Here is a 21,335-nt window from a genome sequence, read left to right on the forward strand (position 1 = left end):
GTTTGTCTGTCGTGGTGTCTGTTTGCCAAAACGACTGAACCGATCAGAAAGGTACGGTCAAGTAAGAATTTGACAATTTTGCCACCCGCAAAATAAAATAGCTTTATGATGTACAAAACAACATTTCAAAGCTGAAATTATTACATTAGAAAGGGCACGAGAAGGAGGAGGGGGGGGGGGAGGCGGCTGCTCTCAGGGTTTTGAAATTGCTCACAGGGTTTTGGAGTGCTCCCAGGATTTTGGAGTAAAATGTGAAAATTTAACCGACCTCTTATGTAAAGTACTTTAAAAAGGGTACTTTAAAACCGAAAATTGAAAAATGGACTCTGCTTCCGCCTTTTTACTGCCTTTGATCAGATATTTCCAGAGGAAAAAATCGCAAATTTCAGACCAAGTATCATGTGGCGATCATATAGTTTGGATTAGCTAAACTAACGACATTTGTTTTAGCTTTAACAATAAGGAGTATCGGTTAGTGAAAAAAAAGTTGTTAAGCTAGATGCATAAAGGTTTCATTTGAGCTGGTCTAATATACATCTCAACATCTTTATTAATTATCTTATTTCCAAGTTTTTTTTTCAGAAAAAAATACGACTAATCAAAATTAAATGATCACCACAGGCTACATGGACTGAAATTTGCGATTGTTTTCTCTGCAAATAACTGGACAAAGACTGTAAAAATGGGTAGCAGAGCCCTTTTTTAAATTTTCGGTTTAAAGTACCCTTTATAAAGGACTTTTCATAAAAGGTCGGATAAATTTTCACATTTTATTTCAAAACCTTGGACGCAACTCCAAAATCCTGAGAACACTCCAAAACCCTTGGAGCAATTCTAAAACCCCAGGACCAGCCACCCCTCCCTCCGTGAAGTACCTAAAACATTCTGCATTATTCTAATATCTTACATCAACCATGGCTACAAAATCCTAAAGTTTACAAATCAAATTCGAAAGATTTATTAATATATTAACTATTTAATAAAATGAGCTAATACTATTTAACATGATAGAGGCTTTCTTCGATACAGTATAAATATCTTCTTTATAAAATAATGAAAATAAAAACAATTCTGTTTAATATATTTCTATATATCTATTTTAAGTTTTGGGTGAAAGTAAAATTATTGAGAGCCCAAGCCCTATAACTACAATTCAAACTAGCATATTTCATTCACGTTTTTAAAGTACGTTTTCTAAAATTCAAAAATATGAAATTGTTTTAAGCTGATTTAAAAAACTTATGAAAATCGATTGAAAACTTTGGGAAAGGGAATTCGATTTCCCGTCAGAGAAGTCAATATTTAATTGCCATAATTTATTATCAGTACAATTAAGAACGGTGTTTTAGCAAGGACACATTTGGAAAAAGGAATTTTAAGCATTGGATAAATATTCTTCTCTGATTCTTAATTTGTCATGTAACCCAAACCTAAAGCGGTGGGGTCGTGGGGGATAGGGGGGTCAATAATTTAACTTTCATCCAAATTTTTACTCATTTCATTTCAATCTATTTTTTATTCTAAACATTTCAATATCATTAACTTTTAAACTTTTTGGTCTGTTAATAGAAGAGCTAGTTTTGGCTGGCTCTCTGAGAAATGAAACCCTAATACTTTGATCGAAATGTTTTTAGTTGTTCGGTATTTCGAACAAAGTATTAGTTTTTGGAGTGATGTTGAATTTTATCATTATCAGTTTTTTATCCATTATCATTTTTTAAAGGGGGAATATGTCCACATTTCCATACAAAGGGTGGTGGGGGGGGGGGGGAAGGTTCTGACTTCGCTTTTAGAGATTTCTCTTTGATTTTTTTTGCATGCAGACCTGAATTGTGATCTAGTTTTTTAATCAAAAACCAAAATGGGGGAAAAATATTTTTTTTTTGTATGGAAATGTGGACATTTCCCTTTTTAAATAAATCTTGATTTAAAATGGAAAATAGTACACGTAGGGTGCATTCAAAAACATGACAATGATTTAAATTTCCCAAGCTGAAAGTAATCTGTATGCTATAATAAAACATGGCAATGTTGTAGTAATAGTTAGATCGTATACTGTTTTAGATAGAATTATAAAACTTGCTCTTCATAGTTGGCAAACGAGTTGACAAAACCCATTATTTATTACCTTTCGTACAATCTAAGAATTATCAAATTTTCAAATAGCAAAATTATGTTGGAGCACTGGATTCAAATTCAACTTTGTAGTATTATTGGTAAAATTTTCTCAAATGAAATTTATCATTCATCAAAATTTGACGAATTTTGGCTCCGGTGCTCCCACACATTTTGTTAGATGAAAATTTGACATTTCTTAGAGTGAACCCATATTTTTTTGTTCGGAATCTTGACAAAACAGGAACGATTAATTCAAGAAAAAGACATCACATCATCGGTATATTATGTTTAAAACGCAAGGTTTGTTGAAGCCAATTTTCCATAACAATTTTATGTTTTACAACAAGATCTTGTTTGTGCTCTTAACTTAACCCTATACCGATCGGGCTATTTTTATCTAATATAAATGGGGGGTCGGTGTTTCCCCTCTAAGTTTTTACACTTAGAATTGAGATAGGGGAGTGTGATACATGTATACATCTTGTCAAAGCCTGCTCATTGAACAAAAAAATTAGACCTGTAATGGAGAGGGTTGAAAAAAGTTCAAAAAGTACGTTTGAAAAATATTGAAAAATAGTCATTTTTACTTTTGACAAATATCAACATGTGACATATGCTTATAACATCCATTTTTATTTTTCAGAGGGGGGGGGGGTCAATCGTAGTAGGGTTAAAAGTTAATTATGAACTGGTCGATGTTTAAAACAAATGTTCATTTATAAAACAACCCCATGTTCTATCAATGGCCAATTTTTTAAATACAAACCTTGCATTTTTAACTTTATAACATCTAAAAAATGTCTTTTCATGCTTTCCCTAGTTAAATACAATATGGACATTGGACAGAGTAATGCTGTAGAACCTAGATAGAACCTGGATAGCTCCTAGATATAACCTAGATAAAAACTAGATAGAACCTAGATAGAACCTTGATAGAACCTAGATAGAAACTAGATAGAACTTAGATAGAACCTTCATAGAACCTAGACAGAACCTAGATAGAACCTAGATAGAACCTAGATAGAACCTTGATAGAACCTAGGTAGAACCTAGATAGAACCTTGATAGTACCTAAATAGAACCTAGATAGACCCTTGAGAGAATCTAGATAGAAACTAGATAGAACCTATATAAAACCTAGATAAAACCTTGATAAAGCCTTGATAGAACCTAGATAGAACCTAGAAAAAACCTTGATAGAACCTAGATAGAACCTTGATAAAGCCTTGATAGAACCTAGATAGAACCTAGAAAAAACCTTGATAGAACCTAGATAGCTCATAGATAAAACATAGATAGAACCTAGATAGAACCTAAATAGAACCTAGATAGAACTTAGATAGAACCAAGGTAGAACCTAGATAGAATCTAGATGGCTCCTAGATAGAACCTAGATGTCTCCTAGATAGAACCTAGATAGAACCTAGATGGCTTCTAGATAGAACATAGATAGAACCTAGATAGAACCTAGATGGCTCCTAGATAGAACCTATATGGCTCCTACAGCCATCCTGAGCTCTGCATTGAGCACCTGCTAGTAGACATTGGTTGAAGACCGGGAACATTGCTGTGAAAGCTGGCAGGTTGAGATATACTTCCCAAACCTGGAGTAGGACGTCTCTCCGGACCTAGGAGAGGAGTGGTCAATCCCAACCCAGTGTTAGGTCGTCTCTCCGGGCCTCGGTAGGGTGAGGAAGGACCTAACCCAGAGCTAAAACCTTGATCCGAACCTAATAAAGGTTGGAGGGAACCATCTTCTTTCATTAGATCCAACCGGTCCCAGCTCTTTTCAGAACTTTTGAGCACTTCATTTTGTCCATTTACTGACTTAGTTGAGGAACGGGCGGTTCGTGACTGACTTGACTTAGACCCGGAATCGTCGTCATCAATTCTGATTAATTGTCAACATTTTATTTCAAGGATTTTTTATAGAAACTGGACAACACATGGTGCTTAGAATTTTACGTATTACGAAATTATTGTTGAAAACATGAATTTGCCAGAAACTCAAATTTTCTATCTTTATATCTTTGCAACCTAATGATGAAAACTTTTGATATTTTAAACTTAGATAACTTAATCAAACAGATTGGTTTGCAGAGATTTGGAGATTAGAAAATCAGAGTTTGTGACAAAAATTAATTACTTTATCTTGAAAGGAAGGGAAACCTTTTTCAATTCAGATAAAACAAAATAATGTCGTGATTACTGTGAATTGTGTAGACACTTTCAAAGTTGTATAATGATGTACAATCCTATTAGTTCTCTGGAGCCTACCACTGCTCCGCATGTTTGGCTCATTTCCAAATGATTTGTTAGAAACCGTCTCATTAATGGTTTCCACCCCTCCTACCAACAAAACAGTAATTAGAAAAACATGTTCCTAATCTTATATCTCTAGTCCTACAAAACAAGGAAACTAAAATCAATCAGAATTTATATAATTTTTATATATGAGAAGTTCGCTAAACATAATGATGTAGAACGGGCGGATAGTATTATTAGAAAGAGCAATGCAAAATTATTAAATATGATCTTAATAATGTATATTATGAATGATGTAACTAATTTCTTTTCTAGTTCTAGCCTATTTTTGAAGCAGCTATCTCAAAATTTCAAAGTGTATTCAAATATTAGCAACTTTTGTAGCATTTTAAGAGTGGAGAGTAAGTTTCACCGCCCCGAAAATGATTAGATAATAACTGAGCTCATATGTTATTTTTAAATTTTAACAGGGAACTGATTACTTGCCTAAACCTCTCAGTAAATAATCCTTACATCTATGAAATCTGATGTCGTAAGTTTGAAATTTCTAAGGTTTACAGCATCAGGTTGCAAAGATAATGTTAGAGTTTGAGTAGAGAGCTCAGTTCCTTTACCTGGTGGAGTATGAGTGAGAACTTGAAGATGATCTTTATTGTCTCCTCCAGGTTCTCCAGGAGCACTTGGATCCCCGGCTCCAGGAGTTCCTGGATCCCCGGCTCCAGGAGCCCCTAAATCTCCTGCTCCTGCTGCTGTTCTTGGTTTCAGGTACTTATCCTTCCTACTCCGGGTTCTAATATCAGATTCTTGTTAAATTTAAAGTTTTTCATTAATTCTCATCATTAAAAGGACAATAACGGGTAAATTGACCCTCCATTTAAAGAGTGTCCAATTAAAAGTTGTGTACATGTTTGGAAACTGGAGAGTAAGCTAGAGTACTCTTGAAACTCAGCCCACGCTGTAACATTTAACATGTTTCCCGACATATCATATCCTGTCCAATGCAATTGTTTGAAAATTCGAAATAAAAAAAATATTTTCTGTGATTTCCGGGAACAATAATATTTTCAATGTAAAACAGCTTGATTAAGATGGGTAATATTTCAAATAAAGGGTTACTTGAAAGCACGTCTACAATTCCCGTATTAAGTTAAAGGATTGTTAAAATATTTTGCTCACGTTGGGAGGGGGTAAAAAAAAAAAAAAAATCTCGCCTCGGAAGAGTATTGTCTCCTCCCTCCTCCAGGGAGCCCCTGGATTCCTCACTAGAGTTTCCTCTCTGTCCTCGCATTAATCTTCAAACAAATTTAAATAAAATGGCGGGTTGTACCGAAAGTTTAATAAAAATTCCAAAACTCGGAATCGCGGTATCAAAATCAGAGTTCAGTTAATTTTGCGGAAGCAAGCGCAAACGATGCAAATATTTGCACACCAAAAAATCCTAATAAAATAATGCGCGCATCCCTACACGAATATTGCGCAAAAAACTTCTACTATATTTAGTGTAATTCTCTACTTACAGTTTCCAATTCTATCCAGCATTAAAGCTGAGTCTAAAAATATTTTAAAATCTGCTTGAAAAGTCTACCTTTTTGATAAATTACAAGGTTTCAATTGAGAAAGATGCCCACAACTTTCTTTACCTTCCTTTTGCCTCAATTTTACCTATATTTGATACAGGGTGTCCCACGAAATATAACAGTAGAAAGACTAATTTTAGGTCGTCCTTGGTGTTAAAGATAATTTGCGGGATATATTCGTAAACCTTATTTCAGCAATAAAAGTCGAGAGTTAATAATAATCACAAAATATCCCTAGTCTTGTAATTTCCAAAATGGGTTCTGCATTTTTTGTGCTAACCAGAGATATGGAGAACTTCATGTTCAGTTTCGACTTTTTTGGTGTTATTAAATGAAATTGAAATCTGGCCGAAATTCATTATATCTCTGGTAACATTGACATTACCACATTTTGGAAATGCCAAGTATACATTTTTTATGCAGTATTTTAAATGGTATATATTTTCTTATACACATTTGACTCTTGTTCATATTCTTGGTTTAATGTGATATGATTGTTTATATAATTTGTTGAGCTAAGTATGTTCAATATCATGGACATTTGTACTGTTCGTCCTACCTACTCGTTCATTCGTTCAGGACCTATTCGTTCATTTGTTCAGGACCCCCCCTCCCCCCTCCCTTAACACTAAAAGCTGCTTTCAGGGGAACTCATAAATATTTGAAATAATTGAAGTTTTATTATTTATTAATAATTTCTCTTCCTTTGTCCCCCCCATCATATCAAATACCATACAAAATGCTGGTATTTGCGCAAAATTATCAGTGCCATTCTTAAATCTATGCGCAAATAAATATATCATAATGGTTGTAATAATGTTATAATACCGCTATTCAAACATCTGGTTGGAAGAAATTAAAAAAAAAACAATTCAACACTTTTTAGAAGCGCACAGAATAAATCAAAATATTGACTAAGATTTTGTATAATAATGATTAGCTCACAGATTTTGAGAATAACTTGATGCTTATAATTTACAAATAGCGGCCGGGGTTCTAGAGAAATTGTTTTGATATTGTTTATTCGAGATAGTTTTTCCACTGGAACAATTAAGGTGAACAAATATTCAACGCTGAGCAGCTATACTGTATTTGTTAACTTAAAACCTATGATTATAAAGTATTTTTTTTTATTTTCAAAAGGTTGTGAATGTTTAAAAATAGTAAAAAAAGACCTGTAATTATAACGACCGACTCTCGGCAAAAGATAAATCTAAGTTAATGCAAGAATTTTAGTAAAACTAACCGTGGAACTTTTGCAGTTTTGATGGCATCTGTGAGACTCAGTTTTCCCCACTTTTTGCCAGAATCAGAGTCAGCCGCCGCTGCCGTGGTCGCCATTGGGGCCCTGAAGCAAAAACTTGACAAATCTAAATACAAAAGAGATTTAGACGAAGAAAACATCCCTGAAAAGAGTTGAAAACAAATTGCCAGAGGCGTGGCTTTAATAGCAGAAACGTCACTTAAGTTCAGCTTTCCAAACTTATCTGGGAAAATGTGAGAAAAGAGAAATTATAAAGTCGGCTCAGATTTATTATCGTTGAGGTTTCTTCTATAAAAAGATTCCTTTTCTAATACAGACATATAGATTACACACCACACAGTTTCGAGAAGTTCTACGTTAAATGGAGTGTTTAGTGTTCAGAGTATAGCTTTTTGTTGACATTTATTAAGTAATGGAGTGTTCACTGGTTCTTAAACTGAAAAGGGGTATGTGCTCAATCAGAATTGAATCCGATTGATTCAGACTGCATGCTATTCAACGTTGCAGCAAGACTGGGTCAACTTTGAAGTGTCGCAACACCATGGTATTTGATTTTACCTCACTAACCCGCTTATCATATTTTGTAGCCCTAGACAGTGAAAATGCATATTTACATTTGAACACTATAAGACACTTGTTTTAGCTTTAGCCTTTAGCCAAATTTTCATCGATTTTTTTGGACCAGCGATTTCTTTAAAGAATTTTTGTTACATTTTTATTTAGAAAACATACTCTGATAGCAATGAGTAGGATTTCACAACAGACGTTAACGATTAATTTAACGTGTTGCTATATATTTGATGCTAGAGATATAGTAATGATTTTGCACAATGTAAAAAAGCAAAATTTAAGTACAACACAATTTTGAATTATGGTATTACATCGTGGTTTCTTGTTCAACATAACTTCTTGAACGAATACAAAATAGAACACCCAATCTAAGCCCCCCCTGGATCAGTGAAATCTATTGATTTCAGAGGGTTTTCCCGAAGTAGAAAAAATACAAAAATATGTAAAAAATAAGAAAATACATCCTGCTTCTCGGAATATTTTCCGTCATGACGTTTCTACTTTATTGTTTGAAATACATAGCCCAAGAAAACAGAATAAAATAGCAAATTCTCAAAATCTACATATAAAACCAGGACCTCTGATTTACCATACCTAGAAGGCTATAAGGGTGCAATGAGAATACAACAAGTAAATAAGAACCTCTTATATATACTCATGTATTGATAATCTGTACAATAAATGTGCTTATTTATGTATGTCTATACAATCCATGCCTATTTATATATGTCTATACTAACGTCATGTTTACAAAATTGTCTAATACACCCCATACAAGTGTCTTTTTTTTACAATCCAGGCTTGTTTATACAATATAAATTTCTATAAACTCGACAATCGACATACATAATTGTCTAATAAACCCCACACAAGTGTCTTTACTTGTCTATACAATCCATGCTCGTTTATAAAATATACATTTCTATAAACTCGACATACATAATACAACCCAAACAATTGTCTATACTTGTCTATTCAATCCAGGCTTGTTTATACAACATACATTTCTATAAACTCGACATACATAATTGTCTAATACACCCCATACAAGTGTCTTTTTTATACAATCCAGGCTTGTTTATACAATATACATTTCTGTAAACTCGACAATCAACATACATAATTGTCTAATAAACCCCATACAAGTGTCTTTACTTGTCTATACAATCCATGCTCGTTTATACACTATACATTTCTATAAACTCGACATACATAATTGTCTAATACACCCCATACAAGTGTCTATACTTGTCTATACAATCCATGCTCGTTTATACAACATACATTTCTATAAACTCGACATAAATACTTGTCTAATACACCCCATACAAGTGTCTATACTTGTCTATACAATCCATGCTTGTTTATACACTATACATTTCTATAAACTCGACATACATAATTGTCTAATACACCCCATACAAGTGTCTATACTTGTCTATACAATCCATGCTTGTTTACACACTATACATTTCTATAAACTCGACAATCGACATAATTGTCTAATACACCCCATACAAGTGTCTATACTTGTCTATACAATCCATGCTTGTTTACACACTATACATTTCTATAAACTCGACAATCGACATAAATACTTGTCTAATACACCCCATACAAGTGTCTAACTTGTCTATACAATCCATGCTCGTTTATAAAATATACATTTCTATAAACTCGACATACATAATACACCCCATACAAGTGTCTATACTTGTCTATACAATCCATGCTTGTTTATACACTATACATTTCTATAAACTCGACATAAATAATTGTCTAATACACCCCATACAAGTGTCTATACTTGTCTAATGTCTATACCCCCCTTCTTGTCAATACTCATCTATAAACCCCATATTTATCTATACTTATCTATGCACACAATTTTTGTTTATCCTTATCTATACATCATACTTGTCTATAAACTTCATATATATATATACTTGTCTAAGAACTTCATATATATATATACTTGTCTATAAACTTCATATATATATATACTTGTCTATAAACTTCATATATATATATTCTTGTCTATAAACTTCATATATATACTTGTCTAAGAAGTTCATATATATATATACTTGTCTATAAACTTCATATATACTTGTCTAAGAACTTCATATGTATATACTTGTTTATAAACTTCATATATATATATACTTGTCTATAAACTTCATATGTATATATACTTGTCTATAAACTTCAAATGTATATATACTTGTCTATAAAGTTCAAATGTATATATACTTGTTTTTAAGCTTTATATATATTTACTTGTCTATAAACTTCATATATATATATACTTGTCTAAAAACTTCATATATATATATACTTGTCTATATACTTCATTTATATATACTTGTCCATAAACTTCATACATATATACTTGTCTATAAACTTCATATGTATATATACTTGTCTATAAACTTCATATATATATATTCTTGTCTATAAACTTCATATGTATATATACTTGTCTAAGAACTTCATATATATATATACTTGTCTATAAACTTCATATATATATATATATACTTGTCTATAAACTGCATATACATATATACTTGTCTATGAACTTCATATATATATACTTGTCCATAAACTTCATATATATTCTTGTATTTAAACTTCATATGCATATTTTCCTTGTCTAATGTCTCTACTTACTCTGCATGATGTCTCTCCTCTGAGGCCTGGCTTTGTCCCCCATTTCCTGCCGATCAAATATGATTTAGAAAACTAAATATATTTCCAAAAATAAAGAAGAAATTCGAGCAATTGAACTATCGAAGTATAGAATTTAAAGAAAAATTTGATTTACCACTTATCATTGGCTTAATGTGTCCTACTAGCTTCTGATTGGCGAAATTGGGCTTCACCGTAAAAAATCAAGAAGACGTGGACTTTGAAAGAATCTCATCCAGTTTTTGTTAGAATCTAAAAACTTTGATGAAAATGATGAATTTTAAAGAATTATAAAGAAGTAGCTGAAGTGTCCGGCATTTTTCAAGTTTTTATTATTTTTCATATTAACAATTACTCATTATCATAGTTTTGTTTCGCATAGAAAAATATTTTCCACATTAAAAACTGCATTTATATTTTACAGCGAAAAATAAAATAATCGAATTTTGTCTGTTTTCCTGTTTTTCCAATATAAATATATCTTTAATAATACGCTCATTATGAAAGTACGTGCGTCATAATAATGCGCTCATTATGAAAGTACGTGCGTCATAATAATACGCTTATTATGAAAGTACGTGCGTCATAATAATACGCTTATTATGAAAGTACGTGCGTCATAATAATACGCTTATTATGAAAGTACGTGCGTCATATCATTTTTTTTCGTGTAAGCTGACGGGAGAGGTGAGGGAGGGGGGGGGGGTCACCATTTGGAAAACATTTACAATTGTTGTTTAGAGTTAGTCGCACACCCACAACGGATGAGACTTTAATGACGACCTAAAGTTAACATCTTAAGGTTGAAAAGGGTATTTTTGTCTTAAACATAATCTTGTAATATGATATTAGAGGAAACAAGATTAGTCCAGAGAACCAGGAATGTTTTATTTAAGATAAATAAATTCCATACAGTCGTCTCTTCAGTCTCATCTTTTGAGGCATCATGCATGTTGATATTTGATAGAAATCGGCAAATAAGATATATCCAATTATAGAATTGCCTGTTTATTTTTTTAATTATTCGTATAGATTATTTCTTTTTGTGTTTTTAAGATATTTTGTCTAAATTAATTTATGTACAGTGGTTACCAGAAAACAGTGGACTGAAAGTAGCCATTTTTAAATTTTTTAAATGTCGCTTTAAGAATTAGGAATTTGTAACTGATTACTTTAACAAAAAAGTAACTGAACATGTTAGCTAAAAAAGTTAGCTAAACATTTATACAAATATGTTAGTTCTAGGCTGTAGCCATAGGTAAAACCATTTTAAGCGACAATTCTTAATGAAAAGACGATGAATAGAACTCCCCTATTTCCTGGTCACCACTGCAAATAATATTTTTCGTAATAAACCATAATAAATCATGTTTACCTGATCCAACTAATCTTGCTATTCTGCTGAAACCACCTTTACTAGCTGGTCGTTTAGTCATATCTATAGATATCTCTGTGTTGAGACTACTCCTCTTATCGTTGCAGGGGTTAGCAGGGGTGGATGCGGGGGAAGGTCCGGCTGTTGTAGAGGCTCCTGTGGATAGATGGAATCCTGAGAAGTTAAATTCAATCAACATATTTTTTACTTGCATGGGAACCCAGTGTTGCCCGGATTAATCATAGTTACTCCCGCCGTTTACCCACACTTGGTCATAAATTACGATTTTAGCTTTTTTCCTGATAGAAGTCAATCAACTCAACTTAGAATCTCAAAACCAAACTAAGAGTATTTCCGTGACTCTCCCGAGTTCCCCAATCAAAATTTGAGGCAAATCAGTCCAGGGGTTCCTGAGCTATGAGCAGAGAAACAAACAAACAGAGAGACTAACAGACAAACAGATATTACAACATTATATATATATATACTAGTTCCTTCAGTGAAAAAAAAAATTGAAAAAAAGAAATAATTTTCGATTTTTTTTAGCCTATGACACTCACGAGTGTCCGCAAAAAATTTCAGCCCAATCGGTCCTGCCGTTTGACCGGCTATATATTTATGATTATCTTGTTTTATAATATAAGAGATATAAATATATATATATCGACAGGAAATAGTTATCAAAAAATATAAAAGTATGAGTGCAAGAGACGTTCATTTTCTGTAAAATTAAATTACAGAAAGTTTTCTGCTTTCATGAGTTAATTGGATTTGTGGATGTGAAAAACTCATGAAGCTTTGTGTACAGTGTAACATTTCTACATTTTATAATCCATTTACCAAAAGATCACTTTTTTGAGATACACAAGTAGTTCACGCACCTCTGCCCTTATAGCAAAAGTAAATTCAACATATATGAAGCATAAAGTCTGACCGCGTCAACCTTGTTGCACCGGCTAGTCCCTGTTGATTGTCTGCTTAATAAAGCCAATGTCCGTGCAGTACAGTACAAACTGGGACCGGAAAGGTTGACTCGGCTCGGAAATTCAAATGTACTACGGCTGCCCGTGAGTTGTTTGTTTATCCGACAAACGTTTAATATGATTATAAAAATTATCTTCTATTAAAAATCTTTTTATTAATATTTAGCTTGCCACAAAAAGAAATATGACATTTTAAATCAATATTTTTTCCTAAAAAGTTTCTTATTTTAAAGATAATCAGATTTTCTATAATATTGTGATCCTAACATTGAAGATAAATAATAGTATTTCTTGCAGAAAATAATCTAGTTTCTTGTTTTTCTCAATCTATAACATTATAGTGTGATCTTTGTTTGTCTCCCTGTCTAGAACTCTTTTATTACAATAAAATCACCTCTGTTAGTATATATGCTATATGCGACTTTGTGACCTCGAATCTCCCCAATTTTTCATTTTACAAGAGAGTATGAGAGAAGCACACTTCATGCACAACCGGTGTACACCAAAATATCCAAGCTGGGCCAATCTTTTTTGTCCTGGTTTGGAACGTGATTTATCCTGGTATATACATTTAAGAAATTCATAATTCTCCTTAATAGCTCTTTAATAAGAGGAGTTATTTGTGAAAACGTAAGGAACCTATTAAACCCAAGAAATATACCAAGAACCTCTCATATCTTTGTTTACATCAAAACTGTACTGCAATTTCTGGGAGGAACTTCAACAAACTCTGAACTGTTCACTCTCAGGCCTTCATTGTTCATCTGAAGTTTACAGTTTAAAAATGCAATTTTTTGTGTTCTCTCTTTGCTTTTATTTAATGTTCTCTACACAAAAAATGCGTTGGAACAATTTGTCGCATTTGATACGCCATGCATTATTTCTTGAAATCTCTGTGCAGTGTCCTATATTGTACTTTTTAATCTATCTGCTCAGGTTGTATTCCTCCCACAAATTGTAATGTACTTTTTTATAAACAGCTAAATGCAATGCGCTTTATTTTCATTATTTTAGTAAAGTGTTTTTATGTAAGCAAAAAAAGCCATCCCCGGGATAGTAAACCAAAGTAGGGTTTCCAGCGAACGAAACGCGAAAATTTCTTGAAAATGAGAAAATATTTTCGCGAAATGCTAAAATTTAGTAACACCATGAGTTTTATAGCTGCAACAATTAATTGCTCAAAAGAATTCTCTGCTCTGATAGCTCAATATTTGAAGTTTTGTTATGTCATATAAATAATTTCTCTTACTTTACTTTAATAAATGTTTGATAAAGAGAATTTGATTTCACTAGCTATCTTTTAAAGTTTCCGAATTATTTTGGCTCTTCCCGTAGTAGAACTTATTTAGTGAAGAAAGATCATAACGGTCGAGAAAGTATTTTCAAGCAAATCTATGAATTGTCTGATGTCTCATAGTCGTTCTTAAATCTATATTTATATTTTGTGCTAATCCATCAATTGGACTTGCGGATAAATATTAAATCCCTCTTTGAAAATGAGTTTTATTTTTCGCGAAATTTCAGTTTTTTGCCACATAATTTCCATTTTTTTGAGAAATTTTCGCGAAATTTTCGCATTTTCTATTTCGCAAAAATTTCCATTTTTTCGCGAAACAGATTGAAGCGAAATTTTGCGAAAAAAAGCGAAAATTTTCGCATTTAATGCTAGCGAACGAATTGCAAAAATTAACAAAATGGTCGCAAAAAAAAAATTCTCGCGAAACGATTTTTCCTCTTCGCTGGAAACCCTAAACCAAAGTGATCACGCTTGGGATTTTACCAATTATTACGGATAAACTGAAGCTAGAAACAAGTGTGCTGTAGTTATAAAATCTATAAGTTAAAATTCAAAACACTATTCATAGATAGAAAAATTATAACTGATTGATTGATTTATCCTGCCTTTCATCAATCTTCTCTCCTTTTGCCGATTCTTTTTCCCTCCAGGCCCTAAATAAAAAATAATCAAAATCAGATTTTCTATTCCATTCATCTTTGCAACCATATGTTTTAAAACTTTAATATTTCAAGCCATGAATCCAACAAGATCTAAAAATAAAGTTTGAAATATCAAAGGTTTTCCCCATTGCAGGATGCTAATAAGGATTAAAAATAAAGTTTTGAGGCGAGTCATACATTTTTTTCCTCATAGAGCTTTATGATTAAGATTAAGGTATAAAATCTTTACTTGCGGTAATTTTTTATTTTTCCTCTTTAATTTGGAATTCTAGTTTCTACTCCTTTCTGTAGTTTATAGTAGAGTAGAACGAAGTTAATGGAACTGTGCGTGATATTAATTACAGAAACTACCAATGTATCTAATATCAAGAATTTAAATAGTTATATGACCGAAATATGATTTATTTGTTTGTTTGATGTTAATCTTTGTTATTTTTATTTACTTTTTTTCTGTTTTAATTTTTTAATTTTTATTTTTTAAAATTTTTTTATTCTTTTTTATTTTTGTTTATTTTGTTTTTGTTGGTCCGTTGGTTGGATTGGTTTATTACTAAGTCTAGCTGAATAAAGTTGTGTTTGCTTTGTAGAGCACCCACTTATCACTGTTTATCCTGGTAAAAAGTTGAGCGTAAACATACCCAACAATTATACCATACTTAGGATATTATCTTTAGGATATTATTCTCAGGATATCATACTCAGGATATTATCTTTAGAATATTATTCTCAGGATATCATACTCAGGATATTATCTTTAGGATATTATTCTCAGGATATCATACTTAGGATATTATCTTTAGGATATTATTCTCAGGATATCATACTTAGGATATTATCTTTAGAATATTATTCTCAAGAACATACTCAGAATATTATCTTTAGAATATTATTCTCAGGATATTATCTTGAGGATATTATTCTCAGGATATCATACTTAGGATATTATCTTTCGGATATTATTCTCAGGATATCATCTTTAGGATATTATCTTTAGGATATTATTCTCAGGATATCATACTTAAGATATTATCTTTATTCTCAGGATATCATACTTAGGATATTATCTTTAGGATATTATTCTCAGGATATCATATTTAGGATATTATCTTTAGGATATTATTCTCAGGATATTATCTTTAGGATATTATGTTTAGGATATTATTCTCAGGATATCATACTTAGGATATTATCTTTAGGATATTATTTTCAGGATACCATACTTAGGATATTATTTAAAATTCAGTGATGGTGATGGACCAAACCTCTGTAGAGTAAAAAAGTAGATGTTAGTTCCACATTTATTGAAAATATATTTCGGTCTGGGTTGACCCTCGTCAGTTCTAACGATATAATAACCATCAAAATCGATTAAAAAAATTAAAAAAATGTAAAAATCACAAGAATATAAACAAACAAAAAGATTATTCAAAATAAAAATTTGGGCTGTCAAATGGACATAAGGGAAAAGAACTCAGATTATGAGATGGGAAAAAGATAATTTTCAAATATTCACTTTCTAAAAAAATTTTTTTAGACAATTATTATTCCTTGAGATTGTTTCTTCACAAAGATTAAAAACAAACTGTGTAGATGTGTGAATATTGAGTTGGGGTGGGGGTCTTTAGGATATTATTCTCAGGATATCATACTTAGAATATTATCTTTAGGATATTTTCTTTAGGATATTTTTCTCAGGATATCATACTTAGGATATTATCTTTAGGATATTATTCTCAGGATTTCATACTTAGTTTATCATATTTAAGGTAACATCTTTAGGATATCATATTTAGAATATCATCCTTAAGATATCATCTTTTGAATATTATCTTTAAGATATTATCTTCAGGATATCATATTTAGGATATTATCTTTAGGATATCATCTTTCAGAACTAGAAATGTAAATCATAATAAATTATGATCATGTAAACACAGTGATAACCTGAAAACTTTAAAATAGGAAGACGACTTTTCAACTCAGTTTATGACTTTGAATAGTCGAAGTATTTAAAAGTCGATTTCCTATTTTAGAGTTTTCTGGTTATCCCTGTAATATTACCTGACGGCCCTGAAGCTCCCTGAGTTTTCATCCCTGACGCTCTCATGATCTCGATCAATTCGAATCTGAAGGCAGAAATATCATTCTTGATCTCGTTCACGTCGTCCTCTGTCACCCCCTCGTTCTCAGCCTTGCGTTGTTCTTGCGTCACATACCGTCTCACCAGATTACGCATTATCGTCTAGTAATACAAATTCAGCATTTGGAGATGGAAGCTTTTAAAGGTTAAACTTATTCACATAACCGCGGGGCGATTAACCGCGTTCTAATTGGTTTAAGCTCTTGATTAATTAAACCAATAATAGATCGGTTAATCTTGGCTGAAGAAGGAAGAGTGTTTCAATCATTTTTAGCTGAAAAAACTTCGATCATCGTCGTATATATCAATACAATAAAGACGACTATCGACTTTAGTTTTTGATTTTTAACAAGCTTTGTAACATCATGGATACAAAAAAAACACACAAAGAGAAGTTGCCAATTAACAGCTTGTCTTTGTTTACTTATAAAGAAAAGTCATCTTCATTGTATTGATTTAAACGCCAACCATTGAAGTTTTTTTTCTGTAGGAATCCAGTTCTTTAGATACTGTCAATTTGAAAGCATATGTTTTTTAAAATTCCAGGAAAATACTAATCTTTATTCACCTGATACTTTATATCCCGTTCACTAGCTTGCTTCACTTTTCTCTGAAATAAATTCTTATCAATTTTAAATATTTTTAAGATTTGGATAAATTTGCAACCAGGGCACTAGAATAATCGGAGACTGGGAAAATATTAGATAAAATAAAAAAGTTGAGCTGATTTTACTTTGACAAGATCAACAGAACAGCAAACAAGGAAGTCTGGTTCAATGATATAACATTGTGGATCAGTTCTGGAACCCAGCTTTGCCTGGAAACCTAAACTTTCTCCACCAACTCGACTTAGCATTTTTAAACCAAGCTAAGAATATGCCCGATGATCTAACAAGTTCCCCATTAAAATTTCAGGAAAATCGGTTTTAGGGTTTATGAGTTATAATCGGACATACAAGCAAACAGACAGAGCATACTTCTCTTTATACCTATAAACCAAAACGTACGGGCTTTTAAAAACACAAAAATCTTCCAAAATGGTTTTATATTTCACAGATGTCATACATGGTGTCTCAAAAATATGAAAGATTATCTAAATTCTGGTATTGATATTAAAAATTTGATATTAACTTTAACTAAATATTAGAAACTATGAAGAGACATGCATTTTATGAGTTATTCCTTACATTAGGGTGTACTTGTACAATACATTTACCTCTCTCGTTCTATCTGTGTATTCTGTGGTAATACACAATACATTTGCTTTTCTTGACCTATCTCTGTATTCTGTGATACTGTACAATACATTTTCCAGTTTCCTCCCTTAATCTATCTTTGTAATCTGTAGCACTATACACTAAATTTACCTCTCTTGTTCTATTTCTGTATTCTGTAAAGAATACATTTACCACTTCTGTTTTATACACTCTTGTTCTGTACAGAATACATTTACCTTTCCTGTTCGATCTATTCTGTGTTGCTGTACATTACGTTTACCCAAGGTTGTATAATATGGTTAGTTACTCTAGATGCGCTCCGATGTACGGAAAATGTCGTCTCCTAAGATAGATAAATAGCCAATATGACGTCACTCTCACCTCTATAATCAGTGACGACATATTGGGTATTTATCTATCTATCTGAGGAGACGATATTTTAGGTACATTGGAGCGCATCGAGAGTAACTAACCTTATTATACAACCTTGCATTTAACTCTCTTGTTCTATCTTTGTATTCAGTCTCTTGTCCTATCTATGCATTCTGTATTTTTGTAATATACATTAATTACTTTTGCTCTATTTTTTATTGTTGAATACATTTATTTCTCATGTTCTACCTCTGTATTATGTGGTACTATAGCTCTTGACCTACCTATGAATCTGTAGTACTATATAGAATGAATTTCAGTCTGTTGTCCTATCTATGTATTCTGTGACATTGTAGAATACATTTATTTCTCTTGTTTTATCTATGTATTTACGGTATTGTTGAATACATTTATTTCTCTTGTTTTATCTATGTATTCTGTGACATTGTAGAATACATTTATTTCTCTTGTTTTATCTATGTACGGTATTGTTGAATACATTTATTTCACTTGTTTTATCTATGTGTTTACGATATTGTTGAATACATTTATTTCACTTGTTTTATCTATGTGTTTACGGTATTGTAGAATACATTTATTTCACTTGTTTTATCTATGTGTTTACGGTATTGTTGAATACATTTATTTCTCTTGTTTTATCTATGTATATCTGTGATAGTGTTGATTATATTTAATTCTCTTGTTCCATCTCTGTTTTCTGTGGCACTACAGAATTCATTTCAGGAAAGATGATGATTATATAAAGCCTGACAACCGTATCAATAAAAAGGGAATTACATAAATGGCGCAAAATCATTGACTTGTTGTAGTTCTTTCAAAAACAGCGCCAAATGGGCAATAGGTGGCAAAAAAATAAAAGAACTTGCAAACTTGCAAAAATAAATTGAAAAATTTCTTTAAAAAACATGTAATCAAAGTATTTTTTTTTTTTAGAGGGATCCCTTAGCAAACAAGCAATATGATATAAATAAAAATCACGAATGAAAAAACAACCGGCTAGTGCACCTTTTCTTCCAAAAAAAGTCTGTAGTGTTGCCGCAATATACTTGATAGCTAACATTAGAAACTTCATAACTCTTAGATGTGATAAAATTTTTATTTTTTGTTTTCAAGAACGTTTCAATAATATAACTATTCCGTTAAAAATTCAAATTTAATGGTTACCTAAAAAGTTAAGAAGAACATGCCTAAATGAACTATCAGTACAGTACGAAGTAAGTACATGTGCATTGTGCATGCCTTTATTACTGCACATATGCTTTAAGAATTTAAAACAGTACAACACGAGTACACGGGACAAATGAATTTTCATGCTCACCCTCACCGTCTGGAGATGTTCTTTCTTCATTTTGGTACTAGATCCACACAACTTCAAGTATGTACCTCTAAATAATTAAAATACTAGATCCACACATCTTCAAGTATGTACCTCTAAATTAATAATATACTAGATCCACACAACTCAAGTATGTACCTCTAAATAATTAATATACTAGATCCACACAACTTCAAGTATGTACCTCTAAATAATTAATATACTAGATCCACACAACTTCAAGTATGTACCTCTAAATTAATAATATACTAGATCCACACATCTTCAAGTATATACCTCTAAATAATTAACATACTAGATCCACACATCTTCAAGTATGTACCTCTAAATAATTAATATACTAGATCCACACAACTTCAAGTATGTACCTCTAAATAATTAATATATATGATCCACACAACTTCCAGTATGTACCTCTAAATAATTAATATACTATACCCACACAACTTCAAGTATGTACCTCTAAATAATTAATATAGCGGAGGAACAGTTCCGCCTTCCTCGAAATAGGAAATCCACAGTTTACTCCTCGCAAATTTCCACTCAGTATCCGCCTTCTCCTACCAATATATACACTGTCAATATATCCTCCTTCTCCTGCCAATATATATACTGTCAATATATCCTTCTCCTACCAATATATAGACTGTCAATATATCCTTCTCCTACCAATATATATATTGTCAATATATCCGCCTTCTCCTACCAATATATAAACTGTCAATATATCCTTCTCCTACCAATATATATACTGTCAATATATCCTTCTCCTACCAATATATATACTGTCAATATATCCTTCTCCTACCAATATATAAATAAACCGTCAAATTAAAATATTTAAAAAAATTGAAATATTACATTAACAAGCATTTCTGTGTTGCCCAGCTTTTTTTTATTAGAATAGTTTTATCAGTTTTAATACGGTAAACAGAGAAAAACAAACATTCAGACATCAAACAAATTAACTTTGTTAACAAAACATACAGGGTGTCTCAAAAAGGATAAGACTGTAAAAAAGGACTAGAACCTTTTAAAATGTGACGATTCTAAGGTTAAATTCTGTGTTCTGTATTAGACAAAGCAATCTAATGATTTATTAGGTGATTTGGTAAAGAAATAAATAAGATTAAAGGTGCAGAGAATAGTGAATATAAGAAATCATACATCATTAATTTTTTACAATCGTCTCTGAAGTCTCATCCTTGTAAGTAACCCTGTACTTCATGCACATTTTTTTATAATCACATTGGCAAAATGTTGTGGCAATCAGGTTAGAAAAATCGTGCGGAAATAAAAAAATGTCCATGCACAAAAAAAAACTTTAGTGCGCTATTTGTGTACCAGATTATCATTAAAAATGTGAAAATGATTCAATGCAAATCGTGGCCGAGGAATATAACAGGAAACCCCATAGTTTTGTTTACAAATAAAATTTCTGCAGTTT

The 21,335-nt window shown here is 31.8% G+C and overlaps 1 protein-coding gene across 1 annotated transcript in view; it reads right to left on the reverse strand.

Annotated features, from left to right (window-relative positions):
- Positions 1-2,727: 2,727 nt before the first annotated feature.
- Positions 2,728-21,335, reverse strand: part of LOC111707945 (transient receptor potential-gamma protein) — a 61,029-nt gene continuing 42,421 nt past the window's right edge. The window contains exons 21-33 of the mRNA XM_023481140.1: positions 20,369-20,448; positions 19,877-19,946; positions 17,511-17,552; positions 16,864-17,044; positions 14,746-14,793; positions 11,861-12,034; positions 10,468-10,513; positions 7,207-7,308; positions 5,595-5,675; positions 4,998-5,173; positions 4,374-4,467; positions 3,650-4,009; positions 2,728-3,013 (exon numbers count right to left, since the gene is read on the reverse strand). Coding sequence (XP_023336908.1) covers positions 2,935-3,013; positions 3,650-4,009; positions 4,374-4,467; positions 4,998-5,173; positions 5,595-5,675; positions 7,207-7,308; positions 10,468-10,513; positions 11,861-12,034; positions 14,746-14,793; positions 16,864-17,044; positions 17,511-17,552; positions 19,877-19,946; positions 20,369-20,448 — 1,533 coding nt within the window. The 3' untranslated portion in view covers positions 2,728-2,934. The remainder of the gene's footprint in view (positions 3,014-3,649; positions 4,010-4,373; positions 4,468-4,997; positions 5,174-5,594; positions 5,676-7,206; positions 7,309-10,467; positions 10,514-11,860; positions 12,035-14,745; positions 14,794-16,863; positions 17,045-17,510; positions 17,553-19,876; positions 19,947-20,368; positions 20,449-21,335) is intronic.

Source organism: Eurytemora carolleeae, unplaced genomic scaffold (genome assembly GCF_000591075.1).
Source record: "Eurytemora carolleeae unplaced genomic scaffold, Eaff_2.0 scaffold849, whole genome shotgun sequence".
In the NCBI taxonomy this organism is placed as follows: Eukaryota; Metazoa; Arthropoda; class Copepoda; order Calanoida; family Temoridae; genus Eurytemora; species Eurytemora carolleeae.